This window comes from Ambystoma mexicanum, chromosome 11 (assembly GCF_040938575.1).
Source record: "Ambystoma mexicanum isolate Mex_15411 chromosome 11, UKY_AmexF1_1, whole genome shotgun sequence".
In the NCBI taxonomy this organism is placed as follows: domain Eukaryota; kingdom Metazoa; phylum Chordata; class Amphibia; order Caudata; family Ambystomatidae; genus Ambystoma; species Ambystoma mexicanum.
In genome coordinates this window covers 52261731-52288393 of record NC_090934.1, presented here as the reverse complement: position 1 = coordinate 52288393, position 26663 = coordinate 52261731, and the positions used below count along the sequence as shown (strand labels likewise).

The window sequence follows — 26663 nt, the reverse complement described above, 5'->3', positions numbered from 1 at the left end:
TGTTCGATGTTGCGGTGATGGTGTCGCCAGCTTTTACGTGAATTTCGATCAGCCCTAAGCGAGAAGCTGTGTGATAAGTGAGTAGGCACCGACTCCTAGTAAGTGAGCGAATGACATGGATGGTGGTGTCTACCTGACTTACGTTCAGGAGAAGGCGGCATGTAAAGTGTCAAATTGTCTGCAATGGTGTGGTGGCTCCCCATTGGAAGATCGGCAAATGTGACGGCTCTAGCGTCGGCGGGTTTGCCATCTTGGCGTAGTCCTGTTCGCCCATGATGTTTACAGTGGTGCCAGAGTCCACCATGAACAGGAATAGGTTTTCCATCTTGATGGGGATTTTGGGGGCCTCTCTGGCTTCCTCATTGTCAAATATGAGGTTGACATATTCGTCTTGATTATGCGGGTTGTGGTACGTGCCATAGGTGGTTGCCGGGGCGTCCTGGTAATATCCTTCGTCCCCATATTCTTCTGGTGGGTTTTCATATTCATCTGTTAGGTATCGTGGTTGGTCTGTGTGCTTGGGCGTATTTGTGTACTCATAGCCTTGGTACTCATTGATGGCTCTGACAAACTGCCGTGGGTTCTGCTGGTAGTATCTTGGCTGTCCATATTGTGGGGGCGGAGGCCAAAAAGGTGTCCTGGTGGGCGCTTGTGGGCGTGTTGGAGGGAATGGTATCCCTTCTCTGCACACTGAGTGAAAATGTCCTTCTCTCCCGCAGTTTGTGCATCGTTGTGACAGAGCTGGGCATGACCCAGAATGTGGGAATGACATTCCGCAGCGGTAGCACTGCCTCTGCTAATGCGGGACTTGTGGGATTTGTGAATCTTCCATCCATTCGGTCCATCTGGGCCCCTTCGTGGCCTGGGGGATCATTGTGAATGGTGGCGGCAAACGTAATTGAATTGACTTCGCTGCGCGGGCAGGCTGGGGTGACGCCGGGTTGCTCATCTTACAGGTTGACTGGAGTCCTCGACGTCACTCAGGTGGAGGTGCGCTGTTGGCGGTGCTTGAGGTTGGAATATGGGGCCCTGGAGTTCTGGTGAGCGCAGGTTAGGTAAACTTAAGCAGCAAGGTCAGACGTGTCCTGGTGTGGACTGAGGTGCGGCACCCTGGGTATGGGCTGGGTTCACTCACCGGTGCTGTAGATTGTATTGGCGCTGGTGAGGTGCTGAGCTGCTTCTCTGGCTGGGCGTTATTGTATCTCATGCAGTGTCCTTAGAAGAGGGGTGAAAACCCGTCTCAATTTTTGCGTGGCTGCGTGTGGTGGCTAGACACATTCAGCCAGGTCCAAAATGTGCTCCACGGTGGCAGTGGCATGTGAAGGAGGAGGAGGAGGTGGGGGCTGGAGGATTGCCTGGGCCCGGGCTGATGTCTCTGCTGGGCTGCCTGCGACCATGCGTCGCACGTGTGTTGGCCGAGGAGGGAGGAGACTTGGCAGAATGCCGGGCTGTCGTAGAGTGTGTGTCAGGTGCTCTCTGCTTCATATGGAGGAATAGAAGGAGGCGCGGCAGACTGCCGAGGGAGACAGCTCCGTCCGCGTATGTCGGCGTGTGCGGCTTCAGGCCAGGAAGGAGGAGGAGGCTCAGCGGCAGTGTTGCCAGGTCCGCTTATTATAAGCGACTTTGGGCTTGTTTTTGCCCAAAGTCGCTTATAATATTTGGAGGTCGCTTGTCGCGGTTTTTGTCCGCTTGTTGGACCGTCTGTGCGCGTGTAATTGGGCCTGTTTATATTGCTGTTAAGCCCATTACACGTCGCACAGAGGGTCCTGCACTGGGCTGCTGGCAGCACTTGACGGCAATTGCTGGTGCGCCCTGTGTTTTGAATATGCTTAAGTGTTTGGCACTGATGGGATCGTTACTTGCCCACCAGGTGGCCCATCAATGCCAAATGCCTAAACATATGCAAAAAAAGCGCACTTTAAAAGTTTTGTCATGCAGGCAGACACACTGGCATGTAAAGATGTAAAGAAGGGGATTGGTTTAGTTTAGCAAGCGTCACTCTATAGCAATATTATCCTGGTGATATCCCCAGTGCTAACGCATTATCCACTAACATCCTTTATTTATTTATTTTTTTAAAACTTTTTTTGCAAGACTAGGTTAGATGATTATTGGAATCTATATATAACATTTTCTCAGAAAGATGTATTCAGGAAGGCCATGTTTCTTTTCAGCTTCCAATTGGCCATGTTACAATATTATATAGCGCCTTGGATTAAGGCGCTATATAAAACAATAAATACAAATATTTCAGGGCCGTATTATTTTGCAATCTGGGACTTCTAGTCACCATGCAATACAATATTGTTGTTCTAACACACTATGTCAGTGTTCTGTCTATTTATGTTTTTCTTGTTGTGTTATGTTTCTTACTTTTGAGACCTTTCCACAACTTTTTAGGTGCACGCTTGTTTTTTCCGCGTATTTGGATGGGAGTCAGCTTGTTTTGGGCTTGTTTTTGAAGGGCATTCAGCTTATTTTTTCCTTCCGACCTGGCAACACTGCTCAGCGGACTGCCGGAGGAGGACTCCGTCGCTTGTGGCTTCGGGCGGGAGGAGGAGGAGGAGGCATGGAGGATGGCCGAAGGAGGACTCTGGTGCATGCTGGATAGTCCTCGTCGCCAATGTTGCACAGGGTGGAGGAAGGAAAACGCATACGCACGGAGAGGTTGGTTAAATCACCTTTATTAGAATCCCAACATTAACTGGCGCGTTAGCGCCTTACCCACAATTCCCCCATTTTCTCTCTACGTCATGAGGGTCCGCCTCTACAACAGGCGGACCTGTGGTTAACCCGGCAACGGCCGGGACCACTGCCGGTGGCAACCCCCGAGCCCAGTGAGGGAATCGCTGCTTCTGCCGGTGGCGCCCCTGAGCCCAGTGAGGGAATCGCTGCTTCTGCCGGTGGCGCCCCTGAGCCCAGTGAGTGAATCGCTGCTTCTGCCGGTGGCGCCCTGAGCCCAGTGAGTGAATCGCTGCTTCTGCCGGTGGCGCCCTGAGCCCAGTGAGTGAATCGCTGCTTCTGTCAGTGGCGCCCCTGAGCCCAGTGAGTGAATCGCTGCTTCTGCCAGTGGCGCCCTGAGCCCAGTGAGTGAATCGCTGCTTCTGCCGGTGGCGCCCTGAGCCCAGTGAGTGAATCGCTGCTTCTGTCAGTGGCGCCCCTGAGCCCAGTGAGTGAATCGCTGCTTCTGCCAGTGGCGCCCTGAGCCCAGTGAGTGAATCGCTGCTTCTGCCGGTGGCGCCCCCGAACCTGCCAGTGGCGCCCCTGAGCCCAGTGAGCGAGAGAAACACAAGAGGCCAAGGCGTGCATCTTCGGTTTCCTTTTAAGGATTAGGAACTCTCAAGTGCTCCGGTGACGTTACCTAGTGGCTGCCAACGGCCCATAAGCACGGCATGGCACTATCACAATATTAAAATAATCTTCCCAAAATGCCTGTAAAGTTCTCCAGTGCCTGGGACTTTTTTTTTTGTGAATACCGTCATGTTTTTGGTGAGTGCTACTGACCCAGATGCTTTAAAAAGCATGGCTTTCACAGTTTCTATTGTTTGCAATTATTCAATTATTCCATGTAGGACTGGCACCCCAGCCCTGCCTACAATTCTTGCTAATGTTACTCGCCAAATGATTATTACAATTATTTATTTATAACCCGCTCAATACCGAAGAGGTGTCTAAGCGCAGGATTCAAACCTGTGTTGCTCTGCGTCTTCTTGCTTCCACCACGAGCGCGTTGCCACTGAGCTATCCTACCCGTGCGCTTAGAAAGGCACAATTTGGCACTAGTTTTAATCAACTTTCCTAGGGGGAGACCTCGCAAACCTCTCCTTGTGGGGTCTCATTACAAGTGCCGTGTTAACACAAATGCCGCCCAAGTCTGCGCCCACCATACTACAGGCCTCGGAGAAACTCTCGGCCCCCGGACTAGGCCTCACTTCACACAAAGCACTGATCATCAGAGAAACAGCGGCTGAGGTTCTGCTCAGACTATGGCAACCGTATGAGACACCGGCGCAGCTCACAGCCACCGCTAGGACCGTGGTGTGTATGTGCTGCTCTCCGCAGTGTAAGTGAGGGGGTCCAAGTGAGGATATACCTCAGGCACGAGGCAGGTGTGCAGATATGGGGAGTGCTCACAGGTGACACAGGTAACATCTGTAGTGAGGGATCACCCATGATGACCAGAGGATGAACATGGGACTAGTGCCAGTCAGCATGGAAATGGCATAGCCTGCCTGTGTGCTGCTTATAAGTTCTGTGTGTGCTGTCCTTGTGCGCTACCCAGTTCCTGCGGGTAGGACCTGTACATAAAGGACAGGCCCTCCCAGCGGACCTGTTACGCATGTTCTCAGCGGCCCACCTACAGGTCCAGGACCCGGGGTTACTGTCACTCAGCTAGAAAAGCCTGAAAGGCCCTAGCCATTACCTGGGCAAAGATGAGTGTGTAACCTCTTTGCACAGTAGACCTCAAGCGCCACTACGATGCAATTGGAGTCATATGTGACGTCATCTGTCATATCATGTGTGCTGATCTGTGTGGCCAATTATAGGGGTGCACGTTGTGGTCAGGGTCGGACCGGGGCATGAAATTGTCTCGGGCACCAAAGAAAAAGTGGAACGCATTTACCAATGGCAATTTCTTTTTTTTTTATTAAGTGCATATGGTTACATTAACCTTTCACCCTACATTAAAACCATATAAAAAACAAAACAAATTACAAGCAACCAATTGTAAATGGTTACACACAATTAAAAAGTAAAGATTCTGACCACCATAAAGAAGCACAAGACAAATAGAGACCCTCTAGACACTCAAACAGTGTTTCACCTTTTCCCAAATGTGCTACGCCCCTGTGGTTTGAACAAGAGCTTCTGCCCCATACAAAAGACTCCAGAATTGATCAGACCATGTATTGCGAAAATGCGCGTAACCCCGAATGTGGCAATTCATTCCTTTTGTGACAGACAGTTTGAGTAGTACCCAAGGGTGTGGTTTTTGATAAACTGGCCCATACAGGCCAAAAAAGTGGGCTACATCGACCAAAAAAACAGGCAAGGCCAGCGTTTTGTGTTTTTGGTTCGCTATAGGTCAGCCCGAGCCAGAGACATAGCCAGGATTGTCTAACAAGCAGGGCCTGAAGCTACTGTACTTGGGCCCACTGCAGTGCCATTAACCTCTGTATATGCCCGCACAGCTCTGCTGAGTGGGCATTTACAGATTTTGGGTGGGCCTTGCCCGCTCAGGCCCTATCCTGTCTACGTTTCTGGTCCGAGCCTGGCTGTGATTGTGCATTTTCCCATAACTGTCGAAATTCGGTGTGTTTTTAGATGATCTCCCTTCAATTAAAGCGTTCTTCAGGAACCTGCAGGGTTTTAAAGCTTTACGCTGAGTCCACTTAAATGACCACACAGAGCAACCCAGGTTCAAATCCCGGTCCCGCGCTTAGAGACTGGTCTCTGCTATTTAGCGCGTTGTAAAAGATTAATTAATTAATTTACATACACACACAATCATACAAACTATCCTAAACAACTGTTTGGGCCCCAAGAGAGGCTTTTAGGGCTCACATACATGATTCCATAGGACATGCAGCGGTGCATGTGGACATGATGCTCTCTGAGGTTATGAGCAGCGCCCAGGGCAGCGGGGGCGTGCATGCTGTGTTGTAAGCTTAGCATGCACATGTTTGAAAGTTCACATCATGAATTTAAAGTCCATTCACCAAACACGGCCCATTGAATTTAAGAGGTCTCTTCTTTCATATACAGTGGTCGTTCTGCTTGACCTTCCATGTTTACATAATAAACATATGTATATGCAGACAACACGCAGCCTTCCTTCGAGCTTCCCTCTTTTGCCTACGTCCTCCTCTCCCATCCCTGACTGTCTGCTATTCAGTCATGGTGTGCCACCAATGATCTCTGCCTTAATGCCTGTACAACTGAGATCCTTCTCCTTCGGACCCCAGCTCCCTCCTTCCCTCTGGCCGCCCTCTATGGGTCCCCTCCCCTTGCCCTCCTGTGAAGCTAAAAATCTTGGTGTCATCTTCGACTCCTCTCTATCCTTCTCTCCTCACATCACAGACCTTGCCATGAAGGCCCACTATCATCTGCACCTCCTCAGGGGCATTCTCCCTTTCCTCACCTTCCCCCAGAAACTCAATGTCTCCAGAGGTCTGGTTAGCTCCAGGCTTGACTACTGCAACAACCTCTTCCCCAATCTTACTTTATCCTCCCTTCACCCCATTCAACTAATCCAGAATAGGACGGCAAGACTTATCCTTGGCCTTAAGCCCAGGTACTGTATCTCTCCAGCCCTAAAATCTCTCCACCTGCTCCCATTTGCTGCTAGGACCAAGTTCAAAACCCTCTGCATCGTCCACAAGGCTTTCTGGGGCCTGGGACCGCACTACATCCAACTCTCTCTCCCTAAATACCTCCCTGCTAGAGCCCTTCGGTCTTCCAGTTCCAACGTCTCTGCAGGTCAGTAGCTTCTCCAAGCAGAGAGTACCAGAGCTCCTCAAGACCCTCCTATTCTCTTCTTCCATCCCTCTCCCCCTCCCTGCTAACACCCCTGTCTGCCTACGTGCCTGGCTGCCTGGTTCCCTCTGAGTTCTACAGGACACCTGCAGATCTGATGGCAAATAAACATATCTTTCAAAAGAACTAAGACATCCAACAGCAACAAAAGAATACAAACATGGGTAAATCAAGGGACATGATGAACCGGGGGGTAGAGGGTATAAGACAAATGAGACACAGAGAAAGAGTGGAGTACTAACCAGGGCACACTGCCAAATTGCAGACCTTACTCTGCGTCTCGGAACCCTCGCAGGCCTTCCCTCCATGTTGCGGCGCAACGCAGATCCGCGTTCTGGCTCTCGAGCCTCTGCCGCATGTGACGGAGCACAAACTCCACGGTGACCACTCCTCCCACAGGCCATGAACTGCAATACAGCACAGCAATCACCAGGACCCGTTCCCACACACTCCCAGAAATCCAAGCATGTTCTTTCTGCTCACAGTCCCACAGATGAGTACGCGCGCGCGTCTACACGCAAGGATGTAAATATCCTACTCACCTGCAAACAGTGTTCTCCAAACAAGAGGTCTGCTGTAGAGCCAACAACTAAGGTTAGGTGTGAATATTTCCAACATATGCACACTGCAGAACTACTGTTACATGCAAGTACCGGTCTGCTTTTCAGACTTGAAACTGCCATAGTCTCACATGGTCGCAGGAAAGAACGAAACCTGCACAGCCCAAAGAGAAGGGGCACATTCATTTAAACATGTTATGTGGACATTGAGTGTATAGTCCACTGAACAGCAGGTGTGATAAGATGTCCATGTGTCTGCTCTACTGGTGTCCACTATAGAGTGTCCTCCAGCCTCACCTTTCATGGTTGGGAACAGTCTGCTGCAAAAGACCACCCATGTACACGTATGTACATGTAACTTGCATTTGCTGTCAAACCAGAAAGATATTCTCTAAAGAGTTATCTAGCTTTTTATTCAAATGTGTTGGTTCGGATCATAAAAATGGCCTAAATCCTTTGTACTTGGAAGGCTGAAGGATGGCACAGGAACTGGAAGTGAAATGGGTGAATGGCACTGACGCACCCTGTAATGATCAGGAAAGCCAGCTGGGTTCGGATGCAAGTCAGCGTGGGAATGTTTGTTTGTTTATTTATTTGTATTGCGCACCAGACCCGAGGGTATCAGGGCGCAGAAGTTACAAGGAAGTTCACAGCTCAGGTTACAAATGGGCACGTCTCTTACTCTTCCAGCCTAGGTGATAGCAGCAATGGAAGCGGTTGACAAAGACAAGCGGGTTGGAGTCAAATTCAAGCTTGGACTCAAAGGGAGGTTGGGCAGGTTTATCTGGAGACCATTTGGTTTGCCAGGCAAAGCTGGGCACCTCGGCAGAGTGGGTAATGTCGTGAGTAAGCAAAATAGTGCAGCGTAAAACGCAATAACACTTTCTAAAAGAAATAAAGCACCAAATGCTAAATAACATTCCCCAAAGGGAAAGAAACTTGGAGGTTCACTTTTCTGTGTCTTTAAGGGGTTCCACAAAATCATCTAGAACATGGACACGCAAGCGCTCAAGATGTCTGGAGTCAGGAGGACACTTGGTGCAAATCCCTCTGTCTGGCCCATGCCAGAGGTATGAAGGTTGTGTCCACTGCCAACATGGTAGGGTTTGGAAGGAAGGGGTTAGATAAGAAGGAAAGGGGTGCCCATCAAACATCTAAGCTTTTACCAGAGGGAGTACATGGATGGAAAGCACTGATAGTTTGCTGTGGCATGGCATTGTCCAGATGCTATCTGCACTTCTGGGCACAGTCCCTCCTTGTAGCACTTTTTGAGTTGCACGAGGACAGCAGCAGCAGAATGCTCAGCAGTCATGAGCTTTGCCTTCAGGAACGCCTCACCTTGGTTATTCTAATACGCTGCTGTGATTATACAATCGGGTCAGTATCGATCACACCAGTAGAAGACGCTGAACCATCCATTGGTCGGGGATTCACTGGGTGTACGCGCAAGACCAGCTTACACACTGCTGGGAGATGCCGCACTGAAGTAGGTTTACATGAGCCCACAAGATCCGATGCCCCGGCAATTGGAAGAACAGCTCGTCGTACACTCCTGCCGCCCCTCCCACGCAACTTCCCCACTGTATGTTCCCCCGCCCTCTCCACTCCCGCCCCCCCTCCCTCCCTCCTTAGTACTGCTTTCTCATTGCTCTAGTCAAATCTTTAGTCCCTTCGGTAACAAAAAAGAAAAAGAAGTCAACATTTAACATTGGCACCTGGTCTCCGCACAGACATACTGTCAGTATTTGTTCAACATGAGTCTTCACCCCGGTCGCATTTCATTCCTACAGTGGGTCATGGCACTCCCCATCTCAATCCCCGACGTTGGTCACTGCTTCACCATCACACATGTCTTGGGGGAGGAGTACACTGCCATAACACCCTTGAGAAACCTTTCTCCGATACTACACTTACTGAGCACTGCTCTGAGGAACCCCTACTCACCCTACCGGATGCCGTTTCAGCATCCACCGAGAGGAGGGAGGGGCCCCTGGGGAGCCCCTGGACTTCATGCATTAGGTGTAACGTTTTCCTCATTGTGTCAGCCCCCTGACAACCTTTAATAAACCCTAACTGGTCCGGGTGGCTCAGTCTTGGCATATACCCCTCTAATCTGGCCGCTAACACCCGGGTCTACATTTTGGCATCAATGTTAAAAAGGGAGATGGGGTGATAAGAGCCACACGTCCGGGGTTCCCTCCCTTTCTTGTGCATTACCGAGATAAGCGCTAGGGAGAAGGACTCCGGGGTCTTACCCGTATTCACTATATCGTTAAATAGTTGTCATAAACGGGAGTAACACCGGGAGGAATGATTTGTAAAACCCTGCTGAGAAGCCATCCTCCCCTGGAGCCCTTCCAAGCGGCAACCTCCCCACCTCCCCAACCTCTTCTTCTGTTATGGATACCTCTAGGATACCAGTTTCGAGCTCTGACAGTTTGGGTAGATGGATGTCTGCTAGGTATGCATCTGCGTCCCTCTCCTCTGATGTGGACTCTGATTCGTACAGCATTTCATAGCAAATGCCCCTCCCTGATCAGGATCCCCCTCTGTGTGTCCTTCCCCGTTTCCCATACAGTTCTTTTCTCCACCTCCCCCGTATGATTAGTGTGAAAGTAAATCCCGATTTCCTTTGTCATTTTCCAAAAGAAACACAAGGTCTCTCCACAAGGACTCATTGCACCTCCACTGCGAGTCCCTGGGGCACATTCCCACCCAGTCCAAGTCACCCATTACCGTGTCGTGGTGCGACCAGGCGATTGGGTGAATCTCTTGAGTTCTGTGCAACCCCCCCAGGTCCATTGAAATATACATGTAATCGATCCTCATAAAGGTGCCGTGGGTGCCCTGAGTAGAAGGTGTAGCCCCTTTGCTCCTGGTGGAGATGCTGCAATAGATCCCGCTCCCCATATATTTCCATTAGATCGTTGATCTCCCTGTACCCCGGCTTATGCACTTCACGTTCGTTGACAAGTGACACCTGCCTATCTAAATTGACATCAGCCCAAATATTAAAGCCCCTCCCAGAATAAGGTGTCCCAAGGTCTCTAGCATTATTTTTGAAAGGGTACCCTTCAGGAATCTTAGCTGTTCTCCGTTTGGGACGTAGACCGTGGTGAGTGTAAAGCGCACCCTCTTAATGGTTCCCGAGACCAGAAGGGCCCTCCCCTCCACATCTGAACAGACCCTAAAGACCTCCCCACTGAGCGTTCTTCTTATTAGAATACCCACTCCTGCTTTCCTTCTGCAGTCTTCTTGACTAATCAATCTACGCGGGATCCTCCGTTCTTCTCCTTTGATGAATCTTGTCTCCTGTAGATACAGTATATCCAATCCTGCTCTACAGAATTCCCTTGCCACCAGTGACTGTTTTGTTGGTGAGTTCAGTCCTTTAACATTGAGGGTGCCAATCCTCAGGCGGTCAGCCCGCGTCCCTCCCATTGCCCCTGCCATCATACAGTTACGCTACCAGAGCACCCTCGTTGCCACCCAGTGAGTCTCCATGTGCCAATCCGCACAACTTCAAAGTGGGATAACCCAAAAGGAGCAAACCTGTACCAAGACCCCATCCCTTCTCGGCTTCCCTTCCATCCCTAAATGCCCCCAATTCCCAAAAGGTGCCCGGCTCTCCCCAGTTAACCTCACAAGGTTGACACCGGACTACCAGCTGGAAACGTTCCGACAGGTCCCTTCATAGCAAAGCTCATACTCAAGAGCTCACCCACTTCTGCCCCCCCCTTTAACAATCACACATAAAAGATTAATTCCTGCATCCCCTGAGGAACAACCCCTTCACATCCTCATTCGGAACTTAGGAAAACCAAAAAGTAGTCAGGAGCCCCGGACGGGGCCCCGTCTTTGAGTCCCCACAGCTTGTGTGAACCTCAACCGCAGTGTCCGCTGCCGATGTTAGATCAGTCATTTCAGGTCTCGCTGTGGGGGATGCATTCAGCTTTCTAAACATCCGGGATCCCGGCATTCCCCTCCTCCGTGGACCTTTGACACTCCATTGTCCGTCACCTGGCCCCTTTCTGGATGGACCACAGGAATCGTAGCTTCTCTGGCCTCTCCCAGGAGTTCCCTCATGAATCTGGGAATTTCTTCATCAGTAGACAATTTGTGTTTTTGTCCGTCAACCTCGAACGAGATGTAGAATGGGAACCCACACAGGTACCGAGACCCTTTCGAATTAAACCACTTTGTTAGGGTGAAGCACAGTCTCCTTTTTGCCAGAGTCAAGGAGGACAGGTCTTGAAAGATCGTTACTCTTGCCGTACCATGCATCACTGGACCTTTTTTCTTGCTTTCTCCAGATTCATCAGCTTGTCAGCGTAGTTGTGAAAGCGGACAAGGACTGACTTTGGTCCTCTTGCCGAGCCTCTGGCTCTATGGATCCTCTTGATTTTAACTTCATCAATGGAGTCATCGTGAAAGATCAGTTTTGTTACTTCATGTAGGGTTCTTCGCAGGTCCACCTCTGACTCCTCGTCTCTCTCTGGGATTCCAAGAAGTCTCAGATTATTACGTCTCTCCCGGTTTTCGAGGTCGTCCATTTTCAGTATTGCCTTGGCCTCTCTTCTTTCCATTTCCAACATTCACAACGTCCATGTGGGTCTCCAGGGTGTCCAGAGAAGATTTGTTGTGCTCCACTTCCACTTCACTGCTTCATTTAGTCGATTCTATGGGTAATTCTGTCCACCCTTCCCCCAATGTCAGCCCTCACGTTCCTGATCTCTTCCATAAGTGCTGCAACATTTTTTTTTGGTCGCCGTGGTCTCATCTCCCCCAGAAGCCATATTGCACCCCGGTGCAGACACAGCGCAGGACTGACTTGTTACATATTCAAAACTGGCCAGTTCCAACCTTACTTCCATGCATCAACAGGGAACGCCCTGCATGCTCGGGTCTCTATGTGGTGGTCGGACCCCTGGCATGAATGACTTTCACCTTGCGTTGGAGGGGCCTTTAGATCCCTTTACCACTTCCTGGGCAGATAGATGTTGCAAGTCTCTGGGGTAGTCTAGACAGTTCCAAACTATCCCGACGATGATTCCCCCCAGAATTCTCCAGAGCCTTAGCTACACCCATTCCAAAAATGGGGCAGGTAAGTGGGCACACGCCCTGGGACAGGGGGCTCACGCCTCCAAGCCTCACTGGACACACCACAGCCCTTCCTCTCTATCTGGAGATGAAGGGGCACAAGCTGTGTATTACCTACTGTGGGCCTTCATGGTACCCCGATTGGACTGCTCTTTCGCCTCTGCTCTCATGGGTCTCTCCGCCGGTGTCTGTTTCTATAGGCTGGTTGACCCGGACCTCCACCCCCAACTCTGGGGGTAGAGTCAGTCAGCAGCTCCCCTTTGTCTTGCTCCACTTTACTCTCCTGAACTCGGCTTCTTCCGTTCGAAAAGAGGGTTGGGAGGCACGCACTCGCCCCTGGGCAGGGGAACCACACCTCCTTGCCCCACTGGTGTCACTGCAGCCCTTCTTCTGTCCCTATCGATGTGGGGGGGGGGCAGACCATGTTCAGCCTCCCCTGGGCCCTCCTGGTACCAAGGTGGAACTGTCTCTTCGCTCCTACCCTCAGGGATCACCCCGCCAGGGTTTACTTCTGTGGGCCAGGTGCCCTGTGTCTCCCGTCTCAGACCAGGGGACTGTGTCTGACACAATGTGGCCCGCGGGGTGTGTGCTAAAGTGAGGTGAGCTGCCACGCTCCCTCTCACCCTTGTCAACTCCCTAGGGAAGACAGTGGCCTCACCCCAGGGTGATCACTCGGGGCCAGTCGCCAGCCCTGTGACAAAGTTAAGGTTGGCTGTGCTGCTCACACCAGAAGCTCCTGTGGGGGGGTCCTCATCACCCTCCCTCAACTTGAAAGGCCACTGGAGTCTTCAGGGGGGAAGGAGGCCGGACACTCACCTCCAATCACAGCCTCACCACCTCTTCTCGGAGGCCTGCCCCAGCAGCTTGATCTCCAGCCCAGCAGAAAGGCCGTCAAGCACTCCCTCCTCACATCCCTCTGGCGGGAAAAGTCCCTTTTGAATTCCCTGCAGACCTCGGAGGGCCAAACTCGGTCTTTGCTCGTGCAATTCTCTCTGCTGTTGGAACGGGAGGTGCAGGGGCCCTTAACCACACCAGCACCAAGGGGTAATCCATACAGGTATTGCTGGGGTGAAAAGTGGGGGCTCTAGCCACTTTTCGGTACCGTCATGGACGAGCAGAGAACGTTCATCTGCGCACCCCCTGGTGGCCTCCTCAGCGAATAGGTTTTTAAAGGTCTCCACCATGATGGGGACCCTTGATGGCTGCAATGATTCCAAATGTTGATTATGAGCAGGTGGTGGAAATTACGCACAGTATATGAACCCTATCATCGGTCAATTTATTATTCCTGTTAAATAGCATTACCGCTAACGGGATCCTCAAACCAGTTCTCAGTAAAATCATATAAGACATGGAATTTTTTCTTTTTTCAGTTTGAGGGAAACAAAAATATAGATTAGGAAATATCAACAGTTTCAAGAGAGCCTTAAAAACTCGCCGGATCCTTGGCGACTCATGGAGTATCGGACGTTCAGAAGGTTGATATGTAACACTCCGCCTCCTGCACTTTAAGAACGACTCACCCGTCCGGTGTCGAGCGATAGAACTGGGCCACGGCCAAGGACATGATGCAATCAATTCTCAGCAGAAGGCAAACTTCTCTCCATGAAGCAATATCCCAAACCCTGCAGAGCTTTACAGAACACCCTGGGGAGCTGCCATTCTTATTGTTCTCGGGCCGAATTCATCCACATCACTTTGAAGGAATACAAGCTAAATATCCTTGCCCTTCACGGTTATCATAGCTAGGCGTGATTCGACCTTGAAGATCTCAGCTGCGAGACAGAAAATACATCATTGCTGAATTCGTTTGTCTGGCAACTTGGAAGGTCGTAAGAAAGAGAGGAATTTTTAGCAAAAACTAAAGGATGCTGCCTAGCCCTATTTTGTATGTTCCCCTCTCCCTAATCAATCGCTTTTGGATTGGAATTACCTCCATCCCCAGCCAGCGTGGAGGCATATGAAGGGATTGACCACAGTTGACCGGTGCAGTAGAGCACCTCATCGGCATCACTGAAAGATACTAGGTCCACCAGGCACAACTCTCCAAAACTTGACCAATGTTTAATGAATGTAGGTATGACATTTTGGGGGATTAATATACTGTTTGTTCAGTAAGGTATGCCAGGAAGGGCAAATCCCTAACTCTTGGCGCGGCTAGATTATTGTACCAATCCACAAGAAGGGGCCCAGAACATGCCCAGAGCATTTCTGGCTACTAGCCATGCTAGATGCAAATGATAAAATCTTTGCGTCCTTACTGTTGGGTAGACTAATAAAATGGGTAGACTCAATCAGTCTACTGAGTAATTTTCAAATGGGATTTTGTGCAGGTTCGGGCACCGCCCATTGTCTCTGGCTCTTAGACTCACTCACCAAAGTGGCCAAGACCAAAGATCAACCTGGCCTCTATGTGGCCATGATTGATTTACGGGCCACTTTTGATACTGTTAATAGGGGGCAAGCTTTGGGCCAACGTGAATCACCTGGGTTGCCCACGTGATCTGTTATTGGTTTTGATGGGCTTACATGAGAATACTACAGTTCAAATTAGGTTGGACAATAGGGGTCTGGTCTCTGCGCCTGTTAGAACAAATCGAGGGGTATAACCAATGGGATTGGTGTGCAAATTATGAACATCTTGCTACTCTGAATAGCTTTTGCACCATTATAGACCAACTTGACCACAAATACAAAACACTACAATGTTATATCCAACTCTGCCCTTCCCCCGAACTACGTAGGTTCATGTTATTATTGCGACTCAGTAGATTCCCAGTGCCAGCTTCCATTGGCCCAGAGCAGGGGATTCCAAAAGAAGCGAGGGGATACCGCTCCTGTGGTCTATCGGGTACATTGGAGACTGCCCAGCATGTTCCGACAGAGTGCAGGGAACCTGGCCCTCTGTGATGAATATGCTGGGCCCCTATGCCTCTGATCTTAACAGTATAGAGAGCGAGTCATTCTGGCGGTATTGTCTGAATTCTGGACATGAATCTGTGCATATTGCCCTGTTTAATATCTGGAACGAATTACTCAAGCAGAGAAAGGTTGGGAAAAATGTCCAAAGCAGATAAGTAAGGTCGGGAGGTCTTTGCCTCGTTTTCAGTAGTTTGTGAAATATAGGATGAAATGAATTGTGATGTGTATATGATATTTATGTGATTGTGTTCTAATGAAAATGTGTTTTTTGTAGCTTTACGTATCAAATTCTGTATGTATATTATGATAACGCTCATTGAGCTATGAACATAACAATAAATAATAATGGTTTGTCCAAAAGAAATGAAAACCTGATGTTGGAATCTTAGAAGCGTCCTGCCAACGAAAGAGAGTAGTTCTGTCCTCAACCAATACTATTAGTAGGAGACACCGGTCTCCACGGTTCTCCAACAACTCACCATTACGGTCCTAAATACTTTGGCTGTGGATACAAGGGCCATAACAGTAGTGGGGCCGTTCAATGACCGAGAAGCCAACTTGCAGCATGCTCAAAGAGCAGGAACTGCGCAGACATCACGCCTCTGATCATATAGGGTAGGCAACTCATAGATGTCACTGCAAGCTGAGCATCACTGCAAGCTGAGCATCACTGCAAGCTAAGCATCTCTGCAAGCTGAGCATCACTGCAAGCTGAGCATCTCTGCAAGCTGAGCATCAGTGCAAGCTCAACATCAGTGCAAGCTCAGCATCAGTGCAAGCTCAGCATCAGTGCAAGCTCAGCATCAGTGCAAGCTCAGCATCTCTGCAAGCTGAGCATCTCTGCAAGCTGAGCATCTCTGCAAGCTGAGCATCACTGCAAGCTGAGCATCACTGCAAGCTGAGCATCACTGCAAGCTCAGCATCAGTGCAAGCTCAGCATCAGTGCAAGCTGAGCATCACTGCAAGCTGAGCATCACTGCAAGCTGAGCATCACTGCAAGCTGAGCATCACTGCAAGCTCAGCATCACTGCAAGCTCAGCATCACTGCAAGCTCAGCATCACTGCAAGCTCAGCATCAGTGCAAGCTCAGCATCACTGCAAGCTGAGCATCAGTGCAAGCTGAGCATCTCTGCAAGCTGAGCATCTCTGCAAGCTGAGCATCACTGCAAGCTGAGCATCACTGCAAGCTCAGCATCACTGCAAGCTCAGCATCAGTGCAAGCTCAGCATCAGTGCAAGCTGAGCATCTCTGCAAGCTGAGCATCTCTGCAAGCTGAGCATCACTATACACTGAGCATCTCTGCAAGCTGAGCATCTCTGCAAGCTGAACATCTCTGCAAGCTGAGCATCACTGCAAGCTGAGCATCACTGCAAGCTCAGCATCAGTGCAAGCTGAGCATCTCTGCAAGCTGAGCATCACTATAAGATGAGCATCTCTGCAAGCTGAGCATCTCTGCAAGCTAAGCATCTCTGCAAGCTAAGCATCACTATAAGATGAGCATCTCTGCAAGCTGAGCATCTCTGCAAGCTAAGCATCGCTGCAAGCTGAGCATAGCTGCAAGCTGATCATCTCTGCAAGCTGATCATCTCTGCAAGCTGAGCATCTCTGCAAGCTGAGCATCTCTGCAAGCTGAGCATCGCTGCAAGCTGAGCATCGCTGCAAGCTGATCTCTGCAAGCTGATCATCTCTGCAAGCTGAGCATCGCTGCAAGCTGAGCATCGCTGCAAGCTGAGCATCGCTGCAAGCTGAGCATCTCTGCAAGCCGAGCATCACGGCAAGCCGAGCATCTCTGCAAGCCGAGCATCTCTGCAAGCTGAGCATCTCTGCAAGCTGAGCATCTCTGCAAGCTGAGCATCTCTGCAAGCTAAGCATCGCTGCAAGCTGAGCATAGCTGCAAGCTGATCATCTCTGCAAGCTGATCATCTCTGCAAGCTGAGCATCTCTGCAAGCTGAGCATCTCTGCAAGCTGAGCATCGCTGCAAGCTGAGCATCGCTGCAAGCTGATCTCTGCAAGCTGATCATCTCTGCAAGCTGAGCATCGCTGCAAGCTGAGCATCGCTGCAAGCTGAGCATCGCTGCAAGCTGAGCATCTCTGCAAGCCGAGCATCACGGCAAGCCGAGCATCTCTGCAAGCCGAGCATCTCTGCAAGCTGAGCATCTCTGCAAGCTGAGCATCTCTGCAAGCTGAGCATCTCTGCAAGTTGAGCATCTCTGCAAGTTGAGCATCTCTGCAAGCTGAGCATCACTGCAAGCTGAGCATCACTGCAAGCTGAGCATCACTGCAAGCTGAGCATCACTGCAAGATGAGCATCACTGCAAGATGAGCATCAGTGCAAGCTGAGCATCAGTGCAAGCTGAGCATCACTGCAAGCTGAGCATCTCTGCAAGCTGAGCATCTCTGCAAGCTGAGCATCACTATAAGCTGAGCTTCTCTGCAAGTTGAGCATCTCTGCAAGCTGAGCATCTCTGCACGCTGAGCATCTCTGCAAGCTGAGCATCAGTGCAAGCTGAGCATCGCTGCAAGCTGAGCATCTCTGCAAGCTGAGCATCTCTGCAAGCTGAGCATCGCTGCAAGCTGAGCATCGCTGCAAGCCGAGCATCTCTGCAAGCCGAGCATCACTGCAAGCCGAGCATCGCTGCAAGCTGAGCATCGCTGCAAGCTGAGCATCGCTGCAAGCTGAGCATCGCTGCAAGCCGAGCATCTCTGCAAGCCGAGCATCACGGCAAGCCGAGCATCTCTGCAAGCCGAGCATCTCTGCAAGCCGAGCATCTCTGCAAGCTGAGCATCTCTGCAAGCTGAGCATCGCTGCAAGTTGAGCATCTCTGCAAGTTGAGCATCTCTGCAAGTTGAGCATCACTGCAAGATGAGCATCACTGCAAGATGAGCATCAGTGCAAGCTGAGCATCAGTGCAAGCTGAGCATCACTGCAAGCTGAGCATCTCTGCAAGCTGAGCATCACTATAAGCTGAGCTTCTCTGCAAGTTGAGCATCTCTGCAAGCTGAGCATCTCTGCACGCTGAGCATCTCTGCAAGCTGAGCATCAGTGCAAGCTGAGCATCGCTGCAAGCTGAGCATCTCTGCAAGCTGAGCATCTCTGCAAGCTGAGCATCTCTGCAAGCCGATCATCTCTGCAAGCCGAGCATCACTGCAAGCCGAGCATCTCTGCAAGCTGAGCATCTCTAAAAGCCGAGCAACTCTAAAAGCCGAACATCTCTGCAAGCCGAGCATCTCTGCAAGCCGAGCATCTCTGCAAGCTGAGCATCAGTGCAAGCTGAGCATCAGTGCAAGCTGAGCATCGCTGCAAGCTGAGCATCTCTGCAGTTTTTGGATCTGATGAAGAGATGCAGCCACGGGCTTCTTCCTCCAGCTGGGCTCCAGGATGCAGCTTAAGATGACTTCAGCTTCAGGTTTCTTGTTACAGCTTCTGACAAGGAGGAGAGTGTGAGGCCCCCTGTTATACAAACCACTCCCAATTCGCTCAATCTGTGCTAAACTCAGCCAGCCAATCGCAGACAAGTGCATTCATGCGGGCAGCACCCAATCAGGCTGACAAGCATTTGGGGTATTCTCTAGAAACCAGACACCCACAACACAGGATGTGGTTTGCGGACTACTCCCCAGGCTTTCAGTGCACCACACTGCATTCATTCCAGTTTCAGTCGGGGCTGGCACAGGCATTCTGTCACACAACCAAAACCAGAAACTCACAACACAGAATACATGTTGGCCACTCACTCCATTCAGGTAGGCTCCACCCAAAGAGTGTACCCACAGCAAGCAGCCCCTGGGAAGGCTCCAGCCAGTCTGGCAGGAGGCAGCCCCAGAGTCACATGTGGTCCTTCCACCCAACAACCATTGAGGGGAAGAGACCAGAACCAGGGCCTCTCAGGACTTTGAGAAACAAGTGGGTAAGGCAAAAGAGATCAAGAGGCCACCAGTGGCCATCTTGACTTTGTGCAGGAATTCATGGATTCCTATGGCAGGGCCTGGGTAACCCAAAAATGGAAGATACCCAGAACCACTGGCACGTCAGCATGTAGCTGCCACCAGCACATACCCTGCTCTGTGGGCAACAGACAGTACACTAGGGGTACAGGATTGTACCCCTACCCATGGGCGGTGTAAGGGTATCCCAGGGATATTGGTCCACCAAGAACCACATGCTGCATTGCCAGGTGCCCACACTGGACTCCTGTGCAGATAATAGGCAGAACACACAGAATAAGAAGGCATAGGACACGGACAAGGCGACCCTATCCCTCCAATGATTTCCTAGTATCACAATGAGACAGAGCTACTTGCTTTCCCTGGGGTCCCAAGCTGCCACGGGGCCCCTACTCCTAGAATTAGCCTAGTGATAGATGGAATGGACATTCCAGTGTTTGTAACAGATCTTATGACTGGCAGAAAAGTTCTTTATCTGCTAAATGGTGGCGGACAGTGGGGCAGTCCAGGTTGAAATGTGGAGCTTCAGAGACGAGCCTGGAGGAAGCCGGAATATTTGGAAGAAGGTATTTAAGGAAGGAAACCAGTTGAACAGGTGCATCCTGGGTGCTATTGGTCCTATGCAGGTGTGCATGTGTGTGGGAGGCTGGCACAGAAAGGTGGAGAGCAGCACGTTTTAAGTAGTGCAACTTGACTGTAGAGTTAGCAATCTGGGGGCGTGGGGAGGGAAAGAATAACCAGGTCAGATATGGATCCTTACGTGCTCTAAAATTAATGTAAAAAATATAAGGAAAAAAACTCCAAAAGTGTGTAGTGGAGGAGCCAAGTACCCCCACTCCACCTGCCCCGCCTACATTACCTGAGAAGTATGAACCAAAGTATGTGACGTATACTGCACCAATAAGAAAGCAGGAAGAAGAACGACTCTATGCAGTACCCATAAGAATACCTATACCTAAGAAAATATGGGAAGTGAAGTACCCATTGAGGAAACCATACCTACATTCACGACAATATGATGGCCATTTAAATGTGATTCCTGACGAAACAAAGAAACTGAATGACCAGGATGAATGGTGATGTCATACAAAGCTGAATCGACTCCAGATAGAAGATAACCAGACCAGAGAGGAAGACAATTTGTGAAGAACAAAGAAGTACCAAGGATAAGTGACATCTTGGGATCAAGATAAAGAGACTTATGCCATAAGCATAATGAAGAAACGTAGTTAGTTTAAACATGTACAGATGCAATGAAACGCAAGCAGCAATGCAATCATGAAACTAACCAAATGCTTACAGTAAATAGATCGCAGCAGGTGCCAACATATACATATATACCTCATAGATACATATGGGCAGAATAAATAATGAAGGTTCCACTAAGTATGTAGCAGTCTGAACAAACGAGGAAGGCCTCAATTCAGTGTCACAGTTACAAAAGCAATTGAATTAAACCGAATATATTTCAGCTAAGGAGTTGGATGAGCCAAGAGAGCCAAGGTCTTATCAGAACTAAAATTGGCTGACGTTGGATACAATTAACGTGGAAGAACAGAAGCTCCTGTTCAAGAAAGTCAAGTGAAAACAACAGACATCAGAGGACTATTGGAGAATAAAATGAAATACACAAAAAGGCTCAAATCGTGGTGTCCAGTCATGTGATGAAAGGAAGTTGGATCACAGTAACGCACGGAAGCCAGACAGTACCCATCCTCCTTAAAAAATCCCAGAGAACAGTACAGACTCAAGGCCAACTTCAAAACATTAATTGACACTGAACCATTGAGGTGATGATGGATTAGAGTTTCAATTGGTGGGAAGCTGGTATCAAGACAAGCTCACCCGCACCTGGTTGTTCAGCTTGCATGCTGCTCACGTAGGTGGAAAGTTATTGACGAGGGTTAGTAGCCAACTAATTGTAGAGGACCACGTAGTTGGGGGGTCCTATATTTTATGTAGCCAATGGAACGTCGTACATTTAGTGCCGTTCATAGTGGCCATTTTGAAGGAAGGGCTTAGTCACTCCACCTGATGTTGACTATCCAATTACCTCTTTCCGTTACTCTATACAGATATAACACCTATGCTTAGTTATTCACTTAGAACCAATCCCGCTTCCCGATAGGTTTTAGATGTTTGCCATGTAGGATGACGTTGGTAATGACGCAGGTCAACACGTCAGCTATGACCAATTTTGGGTTTAAGAACCCATCTTTTTTATGAAATAAGGAGAGTTGAGTAGCAAGCGATTGCTGATGTTTGTTGTACTCCCTGTTTTAATTAATTGCATTAAAACAGACAACCTTTTGCCAAGCTATTTGTGTCGTCTGAATTATTGATGTTTGATTAGAATCTGCATCCCCATCCATCTCCAGGGTATTGCTACTCATCTTAAAGGGCTGGAAGCCGCCAGTTCAAGTGAGGCTAAACAAAGAAAGTAAAACCCACTGGCAGAGTAGGAGACGGATTGCTGCAGGCAACGATTTAGAAGCGTATTCCAGAGACCCTGCTGGCACCAACTGGGATTGTACTATTCAGTGCAGGCTAGTGATTGGCATGTGAGTCAAGCGGCGTGCACATGAATGTTACCTGCATGCATGTCACAGTCACTGTGGCAAAGAACGCGTGGATCTACTCTGTATGCAAGAGTGACTGGCGGTGACTAGAAGTGTGCACATACATGTGCATTCTATGCTTGGAACAATGTCTCTGGCGGTGCGCACATGCATGTACACTCTATGCCAGTTACAGTGACTAGAAATGTGCACATGCATGTACAGTCTATGCCAGAAACAATGTCTCTGGCGGGGCGCAAATGCATGTACACCCTATGCCAGTTACAGTGACTAGAAGTGTGCACATGCATGTACAGTCTATGCCAGAAACAATGTCTCTGGCGGTGCGCAAATGCATGTACACTCTATGCCAGTTACAGTGACTAGAAATGTGCACATGCATGTACAGTCTATGCCTAGAACAATGTCTCTGGCGGTGCGCACATGCATGTACACTCTATGCCAGTTACAGTGACTAGAAATGTGCACATGCATGTACAGTCTATGCCTGGAACAATGTCTCTGGCGGTGCGCAAATGCATGTACACTCTATGCCAGTTACAGTGACTAGAAATGTGCACATGCATGTCCAGTCTATGCCTGGAACAATGTCTCTGGTGGTGCACACATGCATGTACACCCTATGCCAGTTACAGTGACTAGAAATGTGCACATGCATGTACAGTCTATGCCTGGAACAATGTCTCTGGCGGTGCGCAAATGCATGTACACCCTATGCCAGTTAGTGACTAGAAATGTGCACATGCATGTACAGTCTGTGCCAGAAACAATGTCTCTGGCGGTGCGCAAATGCATGTACACCCTATGCCAGTTACAGTGACTAGAAATGTGCACATGCATGTACAGTCTGTGCCAGAAACAATGTCTCTGGTGGTGCGCACATGCATGTACACTCTATGCCAGTTACAGTGACTAGAAATGTGCACATGCATGTACAGTCTATGCCAGAAACAATGTCTCTGGCGGTGCGCACATGCATGTACACCCTATGCCAGTTACAGTGACTAGAAATGTGCACATGCATGTACAGTCTATGCCAGAAACAATGTCTCTGGCTGTGCGCACATGCATGTACACTCTATGCCAGTTACAGTGACTAGAAGTGTGCACATGCATGTACAGTCTATGCCTGGAACAATGTCTCTGGCGGTGCGCACATGCATGTACACTCTATGCCAGTTACAGTGACTAGAAATGTGCACATGCATGTACAGTCTATGCCAGAAACAATGCCTCTGGCGGTGCGCACATGCATGTACACTCTATGCCAGTTACAGTGACTAGAAATGTGCACATGCATGTACAGTCTATGCCTGGAACAATGTCTCTGGTGGTGCGCACATGCATGTACACTCTATGCCAGTTACAGTGACTAGAAGTGTGCACATGCATGTACAATCTATGCCTGGAACAATGTCTCTGGCGGTGCGCACATGCATGTACACTCTATGCCAGTTACAGTGACTAGAAGTGTGCACATGCATGTACAGTCTATGCCTGGAGCAATGTCTCTGGTGGTGCGCACATGCATGTACACTCTATGCCAGTTACAGTGACTAGAAGTGTGCACATGCATGTACAGTCTATGCCTGGAACAATGTCTCTGGCGGTGCACACATGCATGTACACCCTATGCCAGTTAGTGACTAGAAATGTGCACATGCATGTACAGTCTATGCCTGGAACAATGTCTCTGGTGGTGCACACATGCATGTACACCCTATGCCAGTTAGTGACTAGAAATGTGCACATGCATGTACAATCTATGCCTGGAACAATGTCTCTGGTGGTGCACACATGCATGTACACTCTATGCCAGTTACAGTGACTAGAAGTGTGCACATGCATGTACACTCTATGCCAGTTACAGTGACTAGAAGTGTGCACATCCATGTACACTCTATGCCAGTTACAGTGACTAGAAGTGTGCACATGCATGTACAGTCTATGCCTGGAACAATGTCTCTGGTGGTGCGCACATGCATGTATACTCTATGCCAGTTACAGTGACTAGAAATGTGCACATGCATGTACAGTCTATGCCAGAAACAATGTCTCTGGCGGTGCGCAAATGCATGTACACCCTATGCCAGTTACAGTGACTAGAAGTGTGCACATGCATGTACAGTCTGTGCCAGAAACAATGTCTCTGGTGGTGCGCACATGCATGTACACTCTATGCCAGTTACAGTGACTAGAAGTGTGCACATGCATGTAGAGTCTATGCCAGAAACAATGGCTCTGGCGGTGCACAAATGCATGTACACTCTATGCCAGTTACAGTGACTAGAAGTGTGCACATGCATGTACAGTTTATGCCTGAAACAATGTCCCTGGCGGTGCACACATGCATGTACACTCTATGCCAGTTACAGTGACTAGAAGTGTGCACATGCATGTACAGTCTATGCCAGAAACAATGTCTCTGGTGGTGCACACATGCATGTACACTCTATGCCAGTTACAGTGACTAGAAGTGTGCACATGCATGTACAGTTTATGCCTGAAACAATGTCCCTGGCGGTGCACACATGCATGTACACTCTATGCCAGTTACAGTGACTAGAAGTGTGCACATGCATGTACAGTTTATGCCTGAAACAATGTCTATGGCGGTGCGCACATGCATGTACACTCTATGCCAGTTACAGTGACTAGAAGTGTGCACATGCATGTACAGTTTATGCCTGAAACAATGTCTATGGCGGTGCACACATGCATGTACACTCTATGCCAGTTACAGTGACTAGAAGTGTGCACATGCATGTACTGTCTATGCCAGTTACAGTGACTAGAAGTGTGCACATGCATGTACAGTTTATGCCTGAAACAATGTCTATGGCGGTGCGCAAATGCATGTACATCCTTTGCCAGTTACAGTGACTAGAAGTGTGCACATGCATGTACAGTCTATGCCAGTTACAGTGACTAGAAGTGTGCACATGCATGTACAGTTTCTGCCTGAAACAATGTCTCTGGCGGTGCACAAATGCATCGTCTCTGTATTTTTAAATCAGAGCATTGTGAATATTTAAGTGCGTCTATGCTATATGTGTCCATGTCGAGCGTACAAGCATGTGCCTAGATGTAGGTGTGTATTTCAATCGAGTATACACGCGCCTCTGTATGTATGAGCCTGGCCGGTCACATACATGTACTTGTGTGAAAAAGCCGTCAATAGTGTGTATACTTCTCATACAGCTGTGCTGGAACATGCATGTGTGAAATTGCTAACTTCAGCATGCATGTGCCCTCAAACAATTCAGGTGGTGCAGTGCGTGGGGCCCCAAGGCTTGGGCTATTCCACACAAGATGTCTCTCTAGGCTGCAGTCAACACTGGGGTATGCGTGCATTTCTGGAGCAGCGTGTGTGTGTGTGTGAGCACGAGCGTGCACCAACACAATGGTGTACGTATGTTTGCACTGGCCCTGCCTGGCCCCTGTGTGGGTCCCCTGGAAGTCGCCTAGTGTCCTTTAGAATGGAGGTAGCATGCAGGGGTTGCAAAGTCTTTCCCTTCACCAGCCTTAGCTGGAGGTGGGGCTTTGGGGTATGATCTTCTGGATGCAACCTGCAGAAGACGGTGAGGGCATCAAGGACGGTCACCTGGGTGCACAGAGGCAACCGGGAAGCTAGCAGCGTGATCAACCGGAAGCCAGGTGTCAAAAGGTAACCCACGCCACAAGAGGTGGCTGGCATCGATGCCCGGCCAAGTGGCAATGGAGAACAACGTCAAGTCCAGGGAGGATGAGGGTGAGCACCTCAGAGTTGGTGGGGCATATACTGGGGCTACCAAGGACTGAACCCCACGGTGAGTTTGGGTCAATCAGTTGTGCTTCTCTCCAATTCATTTATCCCCACCACAATTTTAAAAATAGGTCCAGCTGCGATCCCTTTCTTTACGTTCACTTCAGTGGCATTTGCAGATGTAGTCCATTATCAATATATAAATCCGGAATAACCAGCACAGCCTTCACCCAGTGCCCGTACAGATCAATAATGGGGCGCAGAGGATTTTAATGCTAACTGACTCCTTTTAGGCAGCAGATACACCTTAATACCATGTTAGGTTCAGATTCATGCCTTCGTCGGTTCTCCATGACACCTCACCCGGATAACCACCACCTTTCTTCATGGAAAGGTGAGCTTAACTTCTTCCCCATCAGGCAGCAGTGCTGCAGGGCGAGGTCACTTCTACCCCTGAGGTTGTGCTTCAGGGATTTATTTGGGCCGCACATGCTTCTAGGGTGGGCTGCTGTCACGAGAGAGCCCGGTGCACCCTAACCCCGCAGCCCGGCGCACCCTAATGCCGCGCCCTGGCGCAACCTAACTCCACAGCCCGGCGCACCCTAACTCCGCAGCCCGGCGCACACTAACTCTGCACCCCGGCACAAACTAACTCCTCAGCCCTACGCACCCTAACTCCGCAGCCCGACACACCCTAACTCTGCAGACCGGTGCACCCTAACTCCGCAGCCCGGTGCACCCTAACTCTGCAGCCTGGCGCACCCTAACTCTGCAGCCTGGTGCAGCCAAACCCTGCAGCCCGGCGCACCCTAACGCCACAGCCTGGTGCACCCTAACGCCACAGCCTGGTGCACCCTAACACTGCAGCCTGGTGCACCCTAACACTGCAGCCCAGCACACCCTAACTCTGCAGCCCGGCGCATCCTAACTCCGCAGTCCGGTGCACCCTAACTCTGTAGCCCGGCGCACCCTAACTCCACAGCCTGGCGCACCCTAACTCCACAGCCTGGCGTACCCTAACTCTGCAGCCTGGTGCACCCTAACCCTGCAGCCCAGCGCACCCTAACCCTGCAGCCCGGCGCACCATAACACCGCAGCCTGGCGCACCCTAATCCTGCAGCCCAATGCACTCTAACAATGCAGCCCGGTGCACCCTAACCTTGCAGCATGGTGCAACCTAACTCCGCAGCCCGGTGCACACTAACTCTGCAGCCCGATACATCATAGCCCTGCAGCCCGGTGCACCCTAACGCTGCAGCCCGGTGCACCCTAAC

At 49.9% G+C, this 26663-nt stretch overlaps 1 protein-coding gene across 12 annotated transcripts in view; it reads right to left on the bottom strand.

Moving 5' to 3' along the window:
• Window positions 1–26663, bottom strand: part of ADGRB2 (adhesion G protein-coupled receptor B2) — a 1170899-nt gene that overhangs the window by 603501 nt on the left and 540735 nt on the right. For 9 of the 12 annotated variants that reach the window (XM_069622503.1, XM_069622504.1, XM_069622505.1 and 6 more), the window contains one exon: window positions 6780–6944. The exons of the other annotated variants lie outside the window; for them this stretch is intronic. In XM_069622503.1, the coding sequence (XP_069478604.1) occupies window positions 6780–6944 (165 nt within the window). The remainder of the gene's footprint in view (window positions 1–6779; window positions 6945–26663) is intronic. 12 annotated transcript variants of the gene reach the window in all.